General features: G+C 44.9%; 1 protein-coding gene across 2 annotated transcripts in view; it reads left to right on the top strand.

The window, feature by feature from the left end:
• The window catches only part of LOC143352922 (irregular chiasm C-roughest protein), a 304,492-nt gene that overhangs the window by 257,481 nt on the left and 25,613 nt on the right, over positions 1-21,398 (top strand). For both annotated transcript variants that reach the window (XM_076785958.1, XM_076785957.1), the window contains exon 4: positions 7,274-7,506. In XM_076785958.1, coding sequence (XP_076642073.1) covers positions 7,274-7,506 — 233 coding nt within the window. The remainder of the gene's footprint in view (positions 1-7,273; positions 7,507-21,398) is intronic.

Genomic DNA, 21,398 nt, shown 5'->3' with positions numbered 1-21,398 from the left:
ACTGGGGAACAAATTCGGTCGTGCGAAAACCTCACGACATGTAACTTGTACCACTGTGAAGTTGCCTGCAGCGCACCTCGCATTTATAGCTCGGTAAAACGACTACAAAAAATCTTACATCAATTTTTCAGATGTCGTTGTAAAGAGGAAGCTTTAATCTTGAAGTCTGCGGTGGTTTCGGTCGCGAAAAAATGTTTCCAGTGTTTTCACACACGTTTGAATGTATAGCATTTTAGAGAAAAACAAAACGCGTCTCCAGTTTCTCGCAGGCAGCGCCATGAAAAATATGTTGGAATAAAATAAATGATGAAACTGGAGGCTTCTGACTTTAAAATGAGACCATTGTGATACGATCATTTTTCACGAAATGATCACAGTTTGAATTTGAATCGGGTCAATGCTCCAGTTTTAAGCCGATTTGGTGCAATAATGTTCATCCTTTGTGCACGTTTGTTCTTTGGACAATAATATGAGCTTTCCAAGAAAGTTTCTTGCCAAAAATCAGACCCGGATTTTGATTTGGATTGATCCTCGTGTGTACCTATTGCTAACTTAATTGTTGGACTGATTTTGTTTCCTAATTTAGCGAAGACAATATCTTTCCATATTCGACCATATTTCGATTCCAACTGTGTTCCGAAGAATGCGTTCGGTAGTACAGTGTATACTCGATATATGTCAACAACACGGGTCTTGCCAGCGTCGTGTATCGTCCAGGAGACACACCGTGTTATGTTTACACTCCTCGGCGTCATAGGCGTCTCTAGAGGGCATAATCTTTATGTAGAGGGGATAATTCCGCGACGTTTATCATCCAGGCCTTGGCGACATATACAGAGAAATCACTGTAGTAATATTTCCCCGAATGTCGAAACGTTTAACATTGCACAATATAGTTAAATAATCAAGAACTGGTATAATCTCGAAGAAACGTCGAAAAAATTGGTTTTGATTTTTTAATAATCACCACACACCCTATCAAAAAATATGAAAATGCTGAAAATAGTGGTGACGATGATATTGTATTATTGAATTAATTTCCACAGGGTTCACTCTTAAACTCCAATATGAAATCTGAGATTTTCAGAATTTTTTCGAGGTTTTTATTTTTTTCTGCAACCACAGTTCGCAACTAAAAATCGGAAAAAATTCTGGGATATGTGGTTCGATCCGTTAAACGTGTACAATTTCTTTGGAATTTCTAGATGTTATTGAATGGAGCAAATGGGGGTAAAAACTGGTTTTTCGTTTTTTAACCCTAACTACCCCTACGGGCGAGATACAGAGGTGAAACTTTGCAGAAAGGGCTTCGTCTCGGTAAACGGACGAGTCACTTCCGGTTAGAATCTGCTCAAGGGCGTTTTCGACTCCCCGAACCGCCTAGGACCTTTCTCATTCTACACTGAGCAAACAAGCATATTTATATATAATAACTTATTATAAAAACTTAACTAACTTATTATACTTCTTCTTACTATTTTACTTACTCTTACTAACTTATTATAACTTATTATTAACAAGACAGAGTCCTATAAAACAGCTGCAGATTACGGTTCTTTCCCATGAAAGGGTTGCAATGCTATCGGAACGCCGTTACGCGGCGTTGAAAGGCAAGATAAAATGCAAGGGTAAGCGGGACGAAAATGAGAGACACAATTCCAATTTCCATTCGCAGCTCGGCGCGGCTCGGCGTCTTGTCCGCGGCGCGATAGGACGCGGCTTTATCGCCGCGACACGATACCGCGCAGCAGTCTCCAATTTTCCGCGATATTGCGACCACGGGGAAAACGGGAACGCGGTGCGGGGAAGCGTCGTCGCCGCTGGAAATCCTTTTTGTTTCCGCGATACGCTAATATGTATCTGGCGTGGCTTTCAGCGCCGCGTAAAACGAACGGGACGCGACGTTTATTGCCTCCTCGGAGATTGCTGTTCGCGGGCCGCGTAACGCCGGCGCGCGATGCATGCATTCTCCGGAGGAAAACACGTCGCGGATTATCCACTTTCGACCGACGCCATCGTTCGTCGTTTGATGCACCGGCTGAGACGTTAAGTAAGAACGCTAAGTAAAGAGCTCTGCACGGCGAACCTTTGAGGGATACTCTGAACGCGTCTCTCTCTGCAACACTTTTAAAACTGTAACCTCGAACAACCTCGGTCGGTGAGGTCGTGGGGGGTGGTGGAAGAACGACGGTGTGAGGTGATGGGCATTAAATGGAAAGCAGATTTTTCACGTTGCCGTTCAAATTAAATAAAAACGAGAGTTCTAGAGTTAATTTCGCGAATCCCTTTATCCTTGTCCGGACCAGAATTTTACACTTTTATGAACTGGAGAGCTTTCGCCGGGCGGAGGTCTTGTTTAACATCGAAACTGCCGTGCCGTTGGAACGACCGGTTAGTCCTTTAAAACGTCATAAACGTCTGTGGTACGTCGCGGCTTTTATTAACGGAATGTAAATGAAACGATGAATTTGTTTAACGCGCCCGGCTTTCGTAATACGCGAAACGTTCGCCGCCGTCCGTGTTCATTTCGTTGCGGCCGAATGATTCGAATTTACCGAATTTGTTGTCGTTAATACAATGCCGGTTCAACAGGCGTTTTCAGCGTTCTACGTTAGTATCGTTTATTTCATTACCCGGTGAATTACAATATCGCGCGTTCGTCGGCGTCTATTTTATTGCGATCATTTTTAAGTAATTCGATATCGTCGATTGTCGATCGCTCGCGTCGTGTTACCAGGTACTTGAAGTACATTTAATTAAATCATATTGGATTCAACGGACACTGTTTGCATTCTCCGCAGAACGCCATTACAATATTGTGCCACGCAATTCGGAGTAACAGAGGCTAATGGAAATTACTTTATTAGGTTAATACACTAGTTTCGGTAAAGATAACACGGTGGCAGTCAGCCGGGTCGAAACGTCGAAACTTTCCGGTCTATACAGCAGAAGCATAGACAATGATGAATATTGTTTTGTCCCATTATTTTTACTGGTATTATTTTTCTCATCATTGTTTATTGAGAAAGGTCACGTTCGCGGAACCCGTCAAAATGACCGGTTCTAATATTTTTAGTTGAAAATCATTAGGATTCTAAAGATACATCCGTGAGGAATTGTTCAACAAATTTATTTCTTTGGGTATATGTTGTAAGAAAAAATTGGTTAAAAATTTGGGCAGCACTTTATTTTTATAAACTAATGTAAAATAGTCACTTTTAACGTTCCGTAAACCTAGTGTTAATTCGGGGTGTCATGTTCGGCGGACCCGTCAAAATTGTGGGTTCTAATATTTCTAATTGAAAATTATTAGGATTCCAAAGATACATCCATGTGGAATTGTTCGACAAATTTAGTTCTTTGGGTATATGTTGTTAAAAAAGAATGGCTAAAAATTTGGGCAGCACATTGTTGTTATCTTTACAAAGTAACGTAAAATAGTCACTTTTAGCGCTCCCTAAACCTAGTGTTAACATTGTACCGACGAAAATAGGGTGAACCGATAAAAAGTTCAGTCGAAAATGTAGAATAAAATTTTGAAAATCCGCGACAAGTTCGCGTGCTTGTGCAAGAATAAGAGCCGGTTATAAACAGACGCGTCAGTATATAAAGCCTGGTATGCAAAAATTTCATATTTTCGTGTTATCTTTTTTTCCAAGATACAATCACCCCTTTTTTATTGCACCACCACCGATCAGCCAGTGTAACCGGGAACTTGTAATCCGTCAGTTTACGTGAATTCGCAGACACGGTTTCGACAAGTACCCTTGCGAGAGAGAACCCCATAGGATCGACGCGAAGTTCAGTCCCATGATCGTGCAGCGAGGCGGAAGTCGTCGAGCAGGGTGGTCGGAACAAAGGCCGGGAAATAAGGGGGAAAGTTTTGTCGCAAGTCGGTGACGATCTACCAGTGGAATAATCGGCGGCCGGGTACAAGCGACGACGATCCCATTTTTCCATTTGCGCCCCCTGTCTCCGTTGGTCGCCGGGGCCCCATCCCTCCCCCTCGGTTCCGGTCCTCCCCCGTCCGGTCATTCGTTCGTTCGTTCGTTTCGGTTTCATCCGTTCGCTGGAGCCGAAGCACAATTGCTTGGCCGTGCATGGCCGTACAGGCGGTTCGTGAAAGTTGCATGAATGGAATGAAAGAAACGCGAACCGAGAGGGAATCGGTTGCATAGATCGGAGCGCGGCAACGGGGGTTTCTATACAGAATGATAGATGTCTGGATGTCTGGATAGATGGATAGATGGTTGGTCGGCCGGCCGCTTGAATCGATCGAAGGGGGAGGAGGAAGAGAGAGAGAGGGAGAGAGAATTTACTTGAACGCGCGATTGGCCGTCCCTGGTGTCGATAATCGTCGCGATACTGCGGAGAACCTAGCTGCTCCGAGGTGTATCCTCGTATTCATTTTGACAACCGACGGAAAGGGGTGTGAGAGAGGGAGCGAGCGGATGATGGGGCGGTTAGGGGGTGAGGTCAATGGCGCGGGTAGAAAAATGTGAGTTCGCTGACGGCCCCGGCAGCGGACCGTTCTAATTCCCGTCGATTCGCGCTGCACGGAAGCCGCGTTGTTCCTGACAGCTTACACGTATACGCGGAGATTTCAAAATAAAACCGTCAGTCGGAGAAATTTCCTGCGTACGGCCCGGGCGCGATACCATCGAGCAGACGCTCGTAAACCGTTAGTTTCAATCAACGGGGGTAAATGGTTTTCTACCCGACCCCTGCTTGTGTTCCATTTCTCGTCGTCCCCGCCGATACCGGGTCTCCTATCAAGTGAGAAACTTCTGTTCGTCGCGCCGGAGTCACGCCCCACGCTCGTGTTACGTTTCGCGCTGCGACCCCGAAACGTTGACAATCGTAACGCGCCGCCGTTAGACAGTTCAACAGACTTTTCGAACGTCGACTGCCGCGATCGTACAAATTCCGCGAAATTCGAACCTGTTTATTTAAACCCTTTGCGCTATCGAAGCGATTTTCACGCCGAAACGAAACATTCCTTACGACCTAGAATATTTCCCTTGTATATATATTTTTTGATGTTGTACATATGAAAATGGTGCAATTTACTCGTAAAACACTGAAGTATTTAGTAATTCATTGCATACAAACAAATTTAATAATGTAATAAATTTTTTGAATAACGATACAGCAATTGTTAGTGTCGCCTTACAGTCGCCATTCGAGTGCTAGGTTTACCGAGCACTGAAACTAACTATTTTGCATTACTTTCGAGAAATAAGGAGAACGTGTTACCCATATTTTCAGCAATATTTTTTGTGAAATAATACATACCCAAATAAATTTGCTAAATCATTTCTGATGTATTATCCGCCAAGGTTCCATTTTTGGGACACTGAATAAAACGAATATATAATTTTAGTACATTCCGCCAATGTCCCAAGAATGGGACAGGCTTTGATCTTTATATTTAAATAAAAACGATAACAATTATGGCAAAAATAGTTCCAGTTGGTTAGCATGAATATCATTATACAGTTAATTTAATTTTCTTTTGTATTTTTGAATTGTGCCCGGTAATGGGTTCATAATTTTAAATTAAAAATATCAGAAACCGTCATTTTGATGGGTACCGTAAACCTAGTGAAGTAGAAAAATAAAAGTAGTTCAAAAACTATTTAACCCTCGTCCGTCCCCCTAATTCAAAGGTTAATGTTATTCTACCATTTGTAGAACAATTGATCTGAAACTTTGGGATTTGTACTTTTCCAACATGAAATTTTTTAATATTAGTAAAACATCCGACAAGTCATAAGTCCTTTAGTCATAAGAATTTTGGAAATTTTATCCTATTTCTTCGAGCAGTCTTTCAGATATTTAATTTGTAATGCCAGTGTAAACTTTTTCGTTGTCAAAGGGGATTCATTCAGCGCAAAATTTGTTGTTACAATTAATCCGACGAAGATTGCGCCTTGAAATGCTGGTTCGGATAATGGAGCCTCGATTATGAGTATAACTGACAGCGAAGAAAAACTTGTTCGCATAATTTACCGATAAATACAATCCACTACACTCCCCGGCCATCTCGTGTTCTTTATCCGTTCGCCTAATTGGTTTGTGCTAAATAAATGTATCCGACCAACTAGTGTGTCATAAATCGCGCATTACCGTAGTTTACTCGCAGCAAATATTAACAAATAATGATTAACCGACTGAATTCTCATCAACCGCGGTACTACACGTGGTACCTACACCGGTTAACACGCTCTGTTAACTGGCCCGTTGATCGCGACCTGGTCGTCCCGCACTTTTACGACTATGCGTACCAAAAGAGCTGTATGATGCGAAAGAATGGTGCATGTTTCTCGCAATCAAAGTAAACGAGGTACAGGCTGAACGATCCGTGCGGAACTGCATGAATTACACGCTGTTTGCTAAGCCCCATACGCTGTCGTGGGTGATAGAGCAATCGCTAACTTTTATAATTTATTAATAGACAGCGGATCTTTATGCGAAATAAAAATGTTCCGAATTCCAACGAATTGGAGTGAAATGAGAATTTACTTTCCTTCTCAATACGTTTAATAAGTTGAAAATACTATAACAGTATTTTTAAATTCTTCCAATAGTTTCACTGTATCAAATTACACCTACTCATTTTTGTCATAAATGCGTCAAGATCCGCTGTCTATTTGTTAAACATAACAAGCCTGGTTTCACGCTCCGAAACCAGAATGGCGACTGTAAGGCGTCACTAAAAATGACCGTATCATTCAAAATATTTTTTACATTATCAAAGTTTGTATTTCATAAATTACTGAACATTTCAGTGTCGTGCGAGTTAGTTGCACTATTTTCGTAAAATATACACAGGGTGTCCCACGTAACACTGTTCACGATTTGTCAAGTATCAGCCATTCAAGCAGACTGTCATTCTTTGTTGACATTTTCATTTCTTTCCCTTCAAGGTCATCCGAGGGTCATGCTATGCTAGGTCGTCGAATGCGTCTTGATACGGGCCACAATACTGTTAAGTCAAAAACACAAAGTGCCATTTAAAAAAAAATGAAGGTGACCTTGACAATACTAAAAGATAATTCTCTTCGAACTTTTTTCTTATTGTAATGTCCAACCAATCGAAAACTGATCGACTTTTGTTGAAAATATCTGTTTGTCAGATTATCGCAGGTACTTGAAAACTCGTGAAAAATGTTATGTGGGAAATACTCTAGATTGGAAGAAACGTTCCGTTCTGGAGTTAAAACGGCTTCGAGTGCGAAGGTTTAACGTTGTTTCTTCTTCTATTTTTCAGGTGACTTCTCGCTGCACATATACCCGGTGGAGCTGGAGGACGACGGCACCTACCAGTGTCAGGCCTCGCCGACGAACGACGGCCAGCCGGCTCTGCGTTCGAGATTCGCCAAGCTGAGCGTGCTGGTTCCGCCGCAGAAGCCGAAGATCCTTCAAGGCGACTCTCTTATCACGACGGAGGACCGGGAGCTGGTAATCGAGTGCGTCAGCGTTGCTGGCAAGCCGCCTGCGGAGGTAAGATTCTCTCATCTTCCAGTTTTGAATATTGATTCCAGTGGATGATAACCTGTCCTTGGAGCGCTTTGTTCTCTTCGGGCCGAGTTGGCCGCGGAAAAATCTTGATACCGCTCCCGTTCGATAGTCGCGCGACGCGTTCGGGAACCGAAGAACCGGTTCAGACAGATTTTTCTGCCGTGCAACATATTAATACGCGAGTTTCTGGACCAATTAAACTCTTATCAGTAGAGTTTCGTCGTTCTTTATCGGCCCCTGTCGACCAGTTCTGCGCGATATTTATGATGTCTTTTACACGGGGCCATTGAAAGCCTCCTATTCGCACGCATTCCGAGCGTTCGTTCCACTTTCGTATTTCAATGAGTTATCTGTAAACTCCGACGGTTCGTCGCATGCACACACCGGAGGATGCTTATCGTTGGAAAGTAGAAACATCGATCGCGCTTTTGCTCGCTAAAGGAGCTGATTAGCACAACCTACACGGCAATTCGGTCGTCGGGCATACTTACTCGCCGGAGCTTATTTAAATTATATCCGGCGCAGAAATATGGTCGCCGCGTTAAGAGAGAGATCCGAGGGGACTGCCGACGAAACGAGACGTAATTTAAGAACGGAAACGCCTCTCGCTCGACAACGCGGGCCGAAATAACGCGTTAAAACACATTACGTCGAACGCGTAATTACCGCGCGCGAGAGCTTTGTCCTCTCCACTCGGCGCGGCGTGTTGACAAAGGGACGCGGCTCGGCGCGGCGTTGTGTTTCCCTCGCAGCGTGTCCGAAAAAAATCTCCGTCAAACGGCTCGGCGATGAGAAACGCGACAGCGGCGAGCGTTTGTAAGCAACAGAGCCCGTTTCGCGCTTTTTGCCCGATGTTTTGGCATTCGTCTCGAGGCGATGACAGGCCAGCCGAAACGCTTTTAAACCAGCCAGAAGCGACTCGACGGAATGGCAGCTTGACCGAGTTCGGGTTGCTGCAGCGGCATCAGCTTCGGTTCTCGCTGGAGCGAGGCGGCCTCGTCGGATATTCGCTGGAAAGGGAAAACGTATCTTTGAGGGCGGCTTGCGAGGGAGGGCTGCGTGCATCGCTGGTAAAAACGCCGCGAGATAAAAGACCGACCGGCGGAAAAAAAGCGCCCGCCTCAACCACTGCGCGCCGTACCGTGCCGTTCCGCGCCGGCCCGCTTCGATTCCGCCCGTCTTTGTCTATTTACTTTGGCTCGGAGATGTTTTTGCACGCAGGTGCATGCGCGCCGGAATAGCGGCGCAACCGTAAACGGGGCCAGGCCCCTTTCAATACCGCCTAGCCACGATGCCATTTGAATAATGGTATCATTAATCCCTTAGCAGCGAAGTGCTGCACGTACTTGACGCGCCGGTGACGCGTTATCGCGACGCCGCTTCCCACGATCGAATTATCGAATTATCGAGCGCAATGTAATTCCGAAGACACTCCGATGCGAGCCCGTAATGAGGAAACGTAGGTCGATAGTGAACGAGCAACATACCGCGGCATTCTTCCCCCGTCTTCCGCACCGCTATCACTCTTCCGGTGAAATCGGTCCTCGTGTTTGCGCCCGGCTCGGCGCGCGAAAACGGAATTCGCGATTAACGAAAGATCAAAACCTCGTTAGGCTGCCGATCAACCATGCCTCTTCAGACGTTTGTGTAATTTAGCAAGACCTTGGTGCGCTATCCAGCGGTTTTCAACCGGGGCGTTTCAGATTTCACGGTGTTATGCCAAATTTGTTTAACCCTCCGGGGCGCGGGACCTACAACAAAAATTGTTCTTTATTTCACTCATTGAAATCTCTTCAGTCTTAAATTGATTACCGGATACTCATACTACCAGAAAGAACAATATTTATTCAAGAAAATGCAGCGATTTTCTATCTTGACATTGTATTCACCTTTGCGCTGGAAGGTTAAAAAACACACTTCGTTGTTACATTGTGAAGAACATCAAAATTTCATTACAGAATGCCAAGAGAAAAATTGAACTTTTGTGAAAGGATTAACATAATTGAGTGGTGCGCTGCAGATTATCATTACAGTCTTTTCTCGATATATGTCCCAAATATCTAGCCGATAAAAGTCCCAGAACTATCCTCTCCACCGCGGGGTATACCGAGGAGTGTAAACTTCAAAGTATCAAAAAATAGTCTCTTCTACCCGATATATGTCCCTGGGTAGACCCGTGTTATGGACATATATCGAGAGGACACTGTAATCAGTTTTAGTATGCCGTGCTATGAACAAGGTTGAGAATCGTCGTCGTCGTCGTCTACTATTGTAATAAAATTACATTTCATTTAGTTCCATCTGCTTGGGATTTCTACATACGTAAACATCTGCAGTCCGGTTAATTGAAAATAATGAATCTTCGTGTGTTTATGGCATCCTCTAACCTACGAAGCTTAATCAAGCAATTTACACGCCGGCGAATCATGCTTGTGCTTTAACGCACTAACGCTCGAAAATGATAAAAGTCGGATGCAGTTGACGCAACAGATTTCATTTTGCAACCATGTATTTAGTTAACATTAAGCTGAAGCTGCTAGAATTAAGCCACGAACGTACCATAAATTCGCAATGTAGATACGAATTTATGAAGCAGAGTAGATCATTATTCCGTTGTGTTGTAAATTTTTTTTTTCAAATTTATGACGTTCGTATACAAATTCACGATTAGTGAACCACTTCATAGGGAAAAAATTGTATAAAATTTTGTTTCTCTTAGCAAGGCTATTTCCCCCATAAATTACCGTCCAAAATTAATCTAGTCGTAGCTCTAATTAACTCATTGCGGAATAACATTTTCCATCCTCGTTGATAATAAACCAAACGATATCTTTTCCGTGCACCTGGCCTTTGCAAGTTGCAGCCTGCAACATATTAATAATAGGTTTACGGAAAAAACGCATCTATTGAATAATTCTTCACAAGTGCGTCCTTGCACTGTTAGTAATAATTACACAGCGGACTTTTACGCAAAATACAAATTTTCTACCGGAATTGCAACAAACTGGCGTGAAATAGAAATTTATTTTCTTTCTTAATATGTTTTATAGCTTCAGAATAATATAACAATATTCTAAAATTCTTCTAACGTCTTTACTGTTTTAAATTACGTCTACTCATTTTTGTCATAAATGCATAAAATCCGCTGTCTATTTATTAAACATAACAAGTTTGGTTTCACGCTCTATGTCCTCCATCAAACCCCTTCCGAGGACCACGAATTTCGGCGAATTGGTTATAGAAATGTTAGTAGGAGGGAAAATTGTCAATTGCAATCTTGGAGGGCGTTATCCCTCTCACAGTGTGCATGTTTTTACTCTTTTAAATTACGCCTACTCATTTTTGTCATAAATGCATAAAATCCTCTGTCTAGTAATTGTAAATTAAAAAATTTCGAGTCGGTCATTTCTCGTAAATCTGGCGTTAATAATAGGACCACAGTGGTATAGCGAGCGTTCGAAGGAAACGCAACAGATAGTCGCTATAGAGTGTCGCGCAAACGCGCTTTTAAACGTCGACCTGGCAGTTGGGGACAAGTATTACGTAACCTTAGAAGTGTCATACAACTTTTTCATCAGCCGTATTCGATCAGGCCGCATGCAAAGCCATACCGCGAAGCCAGGAATCCGCTGGATAGTAATTTTATCCGCGGAGCTTATTGAATCGATGACGTAATAAAGATCCGCTCGCGGTGGGATATCGATGATGCGGCGTTAATGCGGGGCCGATTCGCGACACCGCGAACAATTTCGCGGCTGCCGAGCTTCCCCGCTAATTCACCATTCGTTCGGATCGCGTTTGCGGACGCGATTGCATTCGTTAATGCAGAAATCCGTTTTCGATCGCGCAGCTATCGCTCGGAGCGCGGCGGGCGATGCAACGCGAATACGCCTTTCGGCCTAGATAAATAACGAGTCCCGGGGATTGTCGTCGACGCGGGAACCGGTGAAAAATTAATTAAATTTGTTTCGCAGCCATTCGCGTGACCGTGTCCGCCCGGCTTTTTAATTAAAATTACGCGAATCCCTTGATTAATGCCGTTACACGGGAACATGGATTCTCGAGGCCGCGATGGTAACCGTCCTCGAAATACACGGGCAAATATTTTGCGCCCTAACTGCCGATGAGTCGGACGATCACCGTTTCCCAGCTCAGAGTCACAGAATCGGTGGTGCGACCACCAGAATCGGTGGAGTACATTGATTTCTCTGTATATGTCGCCAAGGCCTCGACGATAAACGTCGCGGAATTATGCCCACTACTCGAGAGGCCTCGAACGTGGCTCGAGTATGTCTCCTGGACGATACACGACGCTGCGAAGGCTCGTGTCCTTGACATATATCGAGAACTCGCATTCTGGCGAACGTCGGTGCTGGCCGGCTCTGTCGAACCGAATTCAATTATCTCCGCCCACTATACTATCGTTTGCTCGACCGTTCGATCGACGCCTCTCCGGTTTCATAAACATTATCGTCACACGGACGACAAAAACCTGGAAACGATTATAGCACTGGATAGGCACTGGTTCGTTCGAACGAGCCTTTTACTGCAAGGGATGACCCTCGCCGCATGTGCGCGCACATCTTGAAACTAACATGGCGCACGCTATGCTCGGAATTTCAGTGAACCCCCGGACGTCGGGAACTTGCAGCAATTCTACAGACACGGCAGGAACGCTGCGAAATAGAAATTAATTTTTTGAGGCGCGTCCAAAGTTTGATAATATCCCGATGGAATAGCTCGCGAAAAGTATTCGTACTATGGACGGCCGGCGAGCCAAACTCTGAATGATATGGATTAATCGTTTCCTCTTCCTCCGATTCGGCTAAGTGTGCCACCGAAATTATTTGTAAACTATTCGGTGTATGGAAAAATAGTTGAGACGAAAGTTGTATGGCTTCGAGTGCAGCATACAATGTAGTAATTCGTTTCCTCTTGAGTTGTTTTCTATTGTTGCCAGTCAATTTTAATCTAAAATTTTTAATAATTCTAAGTATTTCATGTCTCCCTGAAAGTCATTTTATATGGTTACCGAAATAAGAGAAAACATCTACTTCGCAGACAATAGTTATTTCTCTTGGTAAAACTGAAACGGGAACGTCGTTAACGTTCCTCTGTGAAAACGTTTTCTTGCATTTTACAAATTTATAAATATCATAAATGCGTGAAGATCCCTAGTCTAATAATACCTGTCCACCCCACCACGATCGCAGCAGACCGATGACATTTAGGTTCTCCGAGTAGGGTGAACAGCTATTATTGTGGTTATCGATGTATCTCGGATTTTTTATTTCGAAAAATAGGCCATTTGGTAATTACGTTGGAAAGGCGACTCCTGTCACTTACTTCGACGGGCTTGAAATATGTTGTCATGCTCATCGTTCTGGACAACTTGCTCCTATACATGTTACAAAATATTTACAAAAAATCACAGACACCCGGCGGGCGAGGGTCTTCGTCCTAAAAAGTCCTTTTGACCTTCGAAAGCTGAAGGTAGGAACTATAGATAAATATCAATCCGTTACTATATAGTACGGTTCCCAGTAATAAATTGAGGTTATGTACTCTGTGATTCCACTTTCTACAGCCTGGAATAAAGATAGGTGGATGTTATCTGCTTTGTAAATGTGTTCCATGTGGTAGATAATTCAGCTTGTAACCGGTTGTACTCACCAGCTTGTAAAGTGTTGGCAAATGGTTGTAGAGAATGTCGGCGACTGTACATCAACTGATTAATTAAACTGTTACTTTAAAATGTAGCTGCCTGTGTTTTATTTGTACATCCGGTACGAACTTTCGCAATCAGTAAACGCGTGTCTCTATATTTTGCATATTTCATGAGAAACTGAATCATCCAAATTTTTCCTTGTGATAACATCAGATAATAATAATTAGTACAATATCTAAATACAGTAAATTCTCGATATATGTCAACAACACGGGTCTTACCAGCGGTATACCCCGCGGTAGTGGGGATAATTCCGCGACGCTTATGATCCAGGCGTTGGCGACATATATAGAGAAATCACTGTATACCCTGAAATATTGAGATGAATGCGTGGCATTCTAACAACGAATTTCGTTAACGTGCTCGAGAGTTCGCTTTAATAAAACCCTCGCCAGTTCCTGCCGAGTGTTTCTTATTCTTAAAATTCGTACCATTTGCATGAATAAGCGGAGACCGGTGGAAAACGGCTCTCTTTGATCCCCGGTAATAGAATTAAGAGCGCGACAGCGATATTAAAATTTTGTTTCGCGAAAGCTCGCCAGTGTTTCGCGGCAAGTTTCCGCAACAATATGAAAGAAACTTGCGAAACTAGGAAGTTACCGGGGAAACGAGCGGGAAGAACAGGGTCGGCCCGGCTCAAGGAGAAAGAAGAACTACCGGTGAAGGGCCCAAGCGGGATTGGAAAAGTCGCGGAAGCTGCGCAATAATTGAAACCGCGCGGGTATCGCGATAAGTCGATACGGGAACTAAAGTACACTTCTGACCTCCGTTTAATATTAATTTTCAGATTGTACGGCGAAACGGGGATGGCGCACGAACTTCGTGCGGAGTTCTCGCGGCTCGGCGTGTCTGTCGAGGATCGATGCGCGGCATAAAAGCGCGGCCCATTAAGAACATCCTGCAAACAAACCGCTGTTGTTGTCCGATCGCACTCTTCGCTCGAACGGCTAATTTATGGACGGGAAAATATATGGCGGATCGGGTAGAGTTGCCGCGCGGCCGCGCATAAATTTTCATCTCGCTCGCGCCCGGAGTTTTTGACGAGTTCGATGCAGGGGAGTGGGGGAAAAAATGTCAAAAGTCCCGTTACCCGGGGCGAAATTCACGAAACTTCTAACGATCTATCCTCGACGAAGCTACCGGCTGCCGCCGCCGCCACCGCGCTGCTGTCCCACGTAATGAAACGCTTATCGAAGAACTCGTGTCAGTCGTTTAGCCTGAAAAACAGAGAGGATTCTCGTTAAGTTGTAACGTAAACTAGAGGAGCAGAGGTGGAGCACGAGGTGGGCGTGTTCGATACCTACAGGAGACGTATTGGTCCTCGAATTACTCTTGGGGCTACTCATAGGAATTACTCAGTCGGAAAATGAGTGCGTTTCAGGAGGACGAACGACACCTAAGAAGCATTTTAACACTAAACCTACCACCGTCAAAATGACCGGTTACAGATTTTTTATTTTACAATTACTGCGATTATAAGGATGTATAATAAATATACACTAATTTCTCTGTATATGTCGCTAATACCTGGATGACAAATATCACGGAATTATCCCCATTACCGCCGGGTATTCCCGTGAGGGGCTTGAATGACTCGGGTCTGTCTCCTGGACGATATGTTGTTGACATATATCAAGAACTCACTGTATTTAGTACAGGATATATTGTAATACGAACCGCACAAAATCCATGTAAATTCAACCTCGTCGTTTTCATAAGGCAACATGTATCGGGTGCTTTTAAGGCTCGGTAGGTTTAGCGCTAAATTGCAATCGGAGCTGCTATTTCAGAGCACACGTTTGCTCTGTTTATCACGGGCCATTAATTCTCCCATTTCGTTTATATCGTTCAGATGCTGTATGTCAGCTGCTGTAGAGAAAGGAGGGGGGAAGCGAGATACATATCGGGACCGTAAACGCGAGCCGATAAAGTGGCCGCGACTCGATGAAAATTCGAGGGATTCCCGATCAGCGCCGGCGAGAAACCTGTGGGCATTTTCGAGGGAAATCGGCCGGGGCGCGTCGAAACTCGTGAATACGACGCCCTGGCCGTCGTTGCGGCCGATGGAAACGCGCGGCGTGACGTTGCGTAACGCGGCACGCTCGCCGCGCGGAATATATTCATTTAAATGAAACGCAATTACCCGTATCGCTATCGAGCCCGTCAATTCGACGCTTTAGCGCGTAGAGAGGATGGCCGTATTTAAAACGACCGGTTCTAGGCAGCGGCAATCGTTCCGGCGTCATTATGCGCCGGCCGTTTCAATTACCGCGATCATCTTCAGCCAGGAAACTGCCTTTCCTTGTCTTTTCCTCTAATCATTTGTCGTTCTTGCATCGGTTTCGCTTGCCTTCTCCTTTTTTCTGTATTTCTTGTCGCTGACTCGAATTCCATTGCAATCGCTGGGGCACCTATTACGCCTAGCCTGCGAAGGTACAAAATAATTCATAAGTCTGTTCCGGATGCAGGACGTGCAATTATTCGCAGATACGTATCGCTCGGTGCTACATATCCCGCAATGGTGTGGTCACATGAGAACTGCGGAGTCGAGCGATGCCGGTGGACGTCGATTTACGAAAAGATAACGAGGACATTGCGGACGCGGCGATTTTGGTTTCTGCAGCGTCGCGTGTCCCGAAAAGAACAATGGCAATATCCGGAGAGCAAGGGTGCATCTCATGAAACTCGGTTGCAGAAATTATTTCAGAATTTGCATAATAACTTGGAGTTGCCTCGAAGGGCGTGCGACTCTTCCTTGCATGTTACACTCGAAATTAAATTTTTTGCAAGTTTCTTGTTTGCACAAACACACGATTTTCTGGGTCCGGTTTAGAGCAACTGCGCATTTACTTCTGTCTCGGAGGATTTCGCTGAAATTACGTTATTAATTTCCATGGGAACGTGTGTTCTACTTTCCTTAAAAAAATAACCACCTTTCTATCTTATTAACGCACATCGCCCGTGGTGCAGTCTCGATTATTGATTGTGGACTTATACTTTCCATAAATCTTCCTTGACCCTTCGCACTCGTTTTGACTCCTGAGCTCGGAAATTTTATCAGATCCTGAAATATTTTTGTTACATATTGTTTGACTTGTTTATTTTGAGGTTACGTTCAAATAAAACTCTCTCACTTACGATCTATACGTAAAGTGAATATAAAACTTTAATGTATAAACTACTGCAAATGACTATATGGTTTTGAATATAAAGTAGATATACATAGGAACTCTGTTACTTTTAGGCAGTCTTACATTTGCACGCTTCTCGCAGCTTTCAACTCTTTCAAACCGCTCTGTCATACCAACCTAATTCGTTCGCTCGTACCAACCTAATCCGTTCGCTCGTACCAACCTAATCCGCTCGCTGGTACCAACCAAATATCCTCCATATGGAATCTGGTGTGTTCGCTGGTACCGTATTCGAACGTTTAGCAATTTATTGGGGACTATGATACCTGGTGTCTATGTGCGCAAGAATCGTTTTGAATTATAATAACTTTTAGCGGTGCTTCCGAAGGAACAGTCGAGCGCAAAGAGTTCATGATATTGGAGTGGCTACATTTTATATTCTCGATATTTTGTTTTAAAACGGTCTCGATGTAGCTGGACGCCTAGGGGAACGCAAAGTTCCAGTAAATTCGGCAATTTAAAGCGTTGTCCGCTTCGATCCTCCGTTTCCGCGTCGATTGCGCATCGCGCGCGTAATTGTAACGTCGACTGCCTCGGGACCCGCGATCACGGCGCAATCAATTCCCGCGCTCTCTATTACTGCCGAAACACTATTATCTCCATCGCGACGCAACGGCCCCGATAGCAGTTAAACGGTCGTTCTTTTTTTTCCCCCTTTTTTTTCCTTTTTTCGACCCGTCTTCGGCGCTCAAAGGCTGTCGCGAACTGTTCACCGAGCTACCCGTTGTTTGCTTTTTATTAGCCGGCGGCGGTTGCGGTACGAAACTTGCTCGTTCAGCTGGACAAGCAGTAGGATAATTGGCGCGTTCATGGCCGGATGGCGTTCCGACCGTTTTATTGATAACCAAACAGCAGCGTTTCTGACCGGCGGCGATTCGATCCCGAGCGTTTCCACGATTCGAGACAATTCCGCGGTGTAACAGGGTAGAATTTTAAAAAATTGAAAGTGCGGTATGCACACGCGCGTGGCCGAGCGCTCGCGGGCGCGCGCGCGCACACACGCGGATCAATCCGAGGGCGTTTGTGTACTGCCGTGAAAGCTTTCAACGGTCGAACAATGGCCGGAGTTTTGCGGGGGTTTTTCACGATTATTTCGGCGAGCCGCGCGGACGAAGACCGCGAACGCGCGTAATCGACGAATTACAACGGATCGGAATGCTGCTCGCACAGCGATTACACCCTCTCTCGTTCTCCTTTTTGTTCTTCTGCTTTCTCTCTCTCTCTCTCTGTCTCTGTCTCTTCCCCCCTTTTACACTATATTCTGTTTTATGTTCTTTTTTTTTGTGTTGGCGAAAGCGGCGCAGGGAATTTGTTTTTTCGTGCGACATAAACTAGTGTGTAACTATCTTTCGGCGCAGCGTATGCCCGTCGATGATATTTTTCTCGGCTCGCGACCCGCGGTCGGGATTTCGAGCGCGAGCGAGAATAAACCCGCTGGTCATAGTTTGCAGGATATCGTGCGTATCACTGTAACGGCTCGTTCGTGGAACCATCCGCTTCTCCTACTGCAAGTTACAACGATCCGTCTCTTTCTCCCCCGTCTCTCTGTCTCTCTCTTTCTCTAGGTTTCATTTTTATACAGTAGCGCACGGATGAGTTTATACTGTTGTCACCGAAACTCGTAAACAAATCCCACGCCTCAAGTGTAACAGGGGACTCTCAGCGTACACCGATATGAAAACCAAATGTTTTTCAAATATGTTTGCGAGTTGAGGTAACGGCACCGATGAGTATCGTATTCTTTTCAGCACCGAAGAAATACATTCCAAATATTGCGTTTGGTACAAATAACATAGAACAAGCTTGGGCGTCTGACTGCTCATGGAAAGCTGGTTTGCTAATTTAGCTGTGCGCAAGTCATTGTAGTGACCGGTACAAAACGTTTTTATATTTTTAACTTACTGAAGAAGGCTTGGAACAACTGCAAAAACATGTATAAATGAATTTCATTGAACTCCTTGGTACCTGTCCAAAGTTGGCAATTCCAGAAAAGTTGTAGCATGAAGTAACTTACTGTACTTAGCCCCAATTTGTGCACCGTAAAGAACATTGTGTTTCCAAACTTCGGAAACATTTCGGAAACAGCTATTGAGTTTCACCGCATCTTTCAAGTCCATTCCCGAAGCTCAGTAAATTAATTTTGTGGTGCTAGAAAATTGCCTTTGCGCGTACTACAGAAACTTTTATGCGAGCGCAATTTATTTTCGAATAAATCCTTTGCGCGTTTAATTGCGTTTCGCAGCATCTTTCGCCGCGGCATTGCGGGGGAAAGAGACTTTGGTGCTGAAGGGAGTAATAAAAATCTCGGTGTTCAGAACGATTTGTTAAATTCCGCTCTTAGCGCGCGTACTTTATTGGCCGCATTGAAGTTCCGCGACAACACGCGTCACAGGGCGCCGCTTGCCGCTTGCCGCACAGCAAGCGAGCAATCTCGGCGTGGCGCGGCGCAGCGCGGCGATTCGACGCACACAAGTCGCATAAAATGAAAAGCCAGGGACGAACGGTCGGTCGCGATTTCCCGGGAGGGCGGACATGCGGCGCAATTTTTTTATTGCCCTCGTCCCAGCTCTCGAGCGTAATGCATTTTTACAATAATCCAAAGAAATCTCTGAGTGCTTCGCGGGGGCGACGCGCGACGAGGCGACGTTCGGCGTGCTCGTCGCGCCGGTTCAATCCTCGGGAAGCGTGTTGGTTGCGCGGGTTTGCGCCGCGTTTTTACACACACGCTCACGTATACAGAGAATCCGCGAGAAATCCGCACGGCGCCCGCTTCCCGGCAGAGTTCTTATGCGGCTTTTACGCGACACAGCGAAACCTTTTCCCCCCGATTTCTCCGCGCTCGTGGCTCTGCTCGCGGACGTCAAGTGCAAGGCGGTCTCGTTTCGCCGGGCTCAGGAACCGTTCCACGCGTCATTTCCGCGTCGGGACGAGGATGGTAATTATAACGGTGTAACACGTACGCCCGCTCGATATCGCCCGGCCAACGGCGGATAATTAATTTCATTACCGGGAGGGCGAATGGCCGTTTTTACCGGGCCAGCTGGCTCTACTTCCCTTTGTCGTACCCGGCATGATTCGTATCTAATGAAACCTGATGGGATTCATTCATTCGCCCGACCGTAGACCACGCGAGGCTGTGTCGCACACTCTCCACAGCGGGTTCGGTTATATTTACGACTGCTTAATGAGGTAACGCTCGCGCGCATACTCGTGCGAAATGGAGAGAAAAATATATATATATACGACGCCTCGGTAAACGAGCTCTCTCTCGCCGGCCGTTAGAGCGTTCGTCGGGAAATCTGGGGGGAAAAACGTGTGGAAATCCGACAGCGGTCGGGAATCGAGTGGTAGTCGCGTCTGCGTGTTGCCATAAAAATGTCTGACAAGCCGTCGCGACGGACGCGGGGCGTCGGGAATTTGTCAAGTCGAAAAACAAGTCGGGAAAGGTTGCGAGACCGTCGGGCAGAGATCGTCGAGACGGCTGGGCAGCTTGTTAGGAGACGGCCAGGTGGCAATTTATTCGATCAAATTGTTCAATCGGGCTGCAATTAACACTTTGAACGCCAAACTAGAAACCCCAAAAGTTCCATAAAATCAAAGTAAGTTATTTAATGAAATAAAAATTGCGAAAAATTAAATGTACGATACTGAGTAATCCTCCAACGTTCTTGCATGTTACAGATCCTATTTAGGTTTAGTACAATGAATATATCAACGTAAAAATTCGTTTTAAAACCTGCACAAATAATTCCATCAGCCACATATGGCTGACGTGGCGTTCAACGTGTTAAACACAACGCGCAACAAGCAAAGAGGAAATTCGTCCTCCGCTCGATCCCCGGTTCCTACGATTTTCTTCCTGTCATTTTACTGTCCGATTCTCGCGATACGAACGCCACCCGTCGACTACGTATTTCGTCTCGCGTCTGAGAGCATCGATTGTAGGAGTTACTCAGTTGTGACCTATGAAATGTCGGATTCTAGAATATTACGAAGCATCTTGATCAAGAAACATTGTTATAATAAGAATAATTATTATAAGAAACCTACCTCGGCCGGGCATATCGGCCGCACGAGATAATATGGTGTTTACTCTGCTGACCCTAAACAATCGGTATAAAAGAAAGCCAACTCAAAACACACGAGACGCTGTCAAGTTACATGCGTGTCTAGTTGATAATTCTGTTTCATGGCGAATACATCCAAACCGCAAAGGTGGACGACACAGTAGAATTTTGTAAATCGAGGAGAGAGCGTCGCAGTATTTGCTATATAATTGAAATTACTAATTCATTCAACAACAAATTGACTATTGTCTACGTTTAATTATATTAACAATAATTTTTTGTAACCTCGCACGGCGCGCTCGTCCGCAACTCTGCCTTCCAGGGACGGCGTGCCTGGCCTCACATGGCGCAAAAGCCACTATAGTGGCGTACCGGTCAAATTGATGGTTTTCACGGAAACCACTATAGTGGCGTACCATTCAAACAGATGCTTTCCACGGAAATCGCAATAGTGGCTTACCGTTCAAACCGATGCTTTCCACGGAAGCCGCTATAGTGGCGTGCAGTGCGTTGAAGTGAGGTTATGGTGAGGTCATTTCGACTGCGCGCGGTAGGAACAGCTATATCATAAGTGTCGGTAGGTTTAGCGTTAATTCACCACGTAAGGTACAAAGCTGATCTTCGAGGTCCTATCTTCAGTCTTTATGCAGTCCTGTCTTCAGATATCTGACTCTACCTTTAAATAAAATTTACTCCAATGTCGATCAATATGATTTTCGTATATTATTTTTATAGGAATGGAAAATACAATATAAGAGTTGAAATAAATTCGGTGAAAATATGGCGACTGAACGCGCAATTCGTCAATGGCAGAGGATACCGAAAAATGAAAATGGCAATCTTCTGAACGAACAACGCAAATCTTCGACAACACATTAACAGACTTTT

Source organism: Halictus rubicundus, chromosome 3, assembly GCF_050948215.1.
Source record: "Halictus rubicundus isolate RS-2024b chromosome 3, iyHalRubi1_principal, whole genome shotgun sequence".
NCBI lineage: Eukaryota > Metazoa > Arthropoda > Insecta > Hymenoptera > Halictidae > Halictus > Halictus rubicundus.
This window is presented reverse-complemented; position numbering and strand designations above follow the sequence as displayed.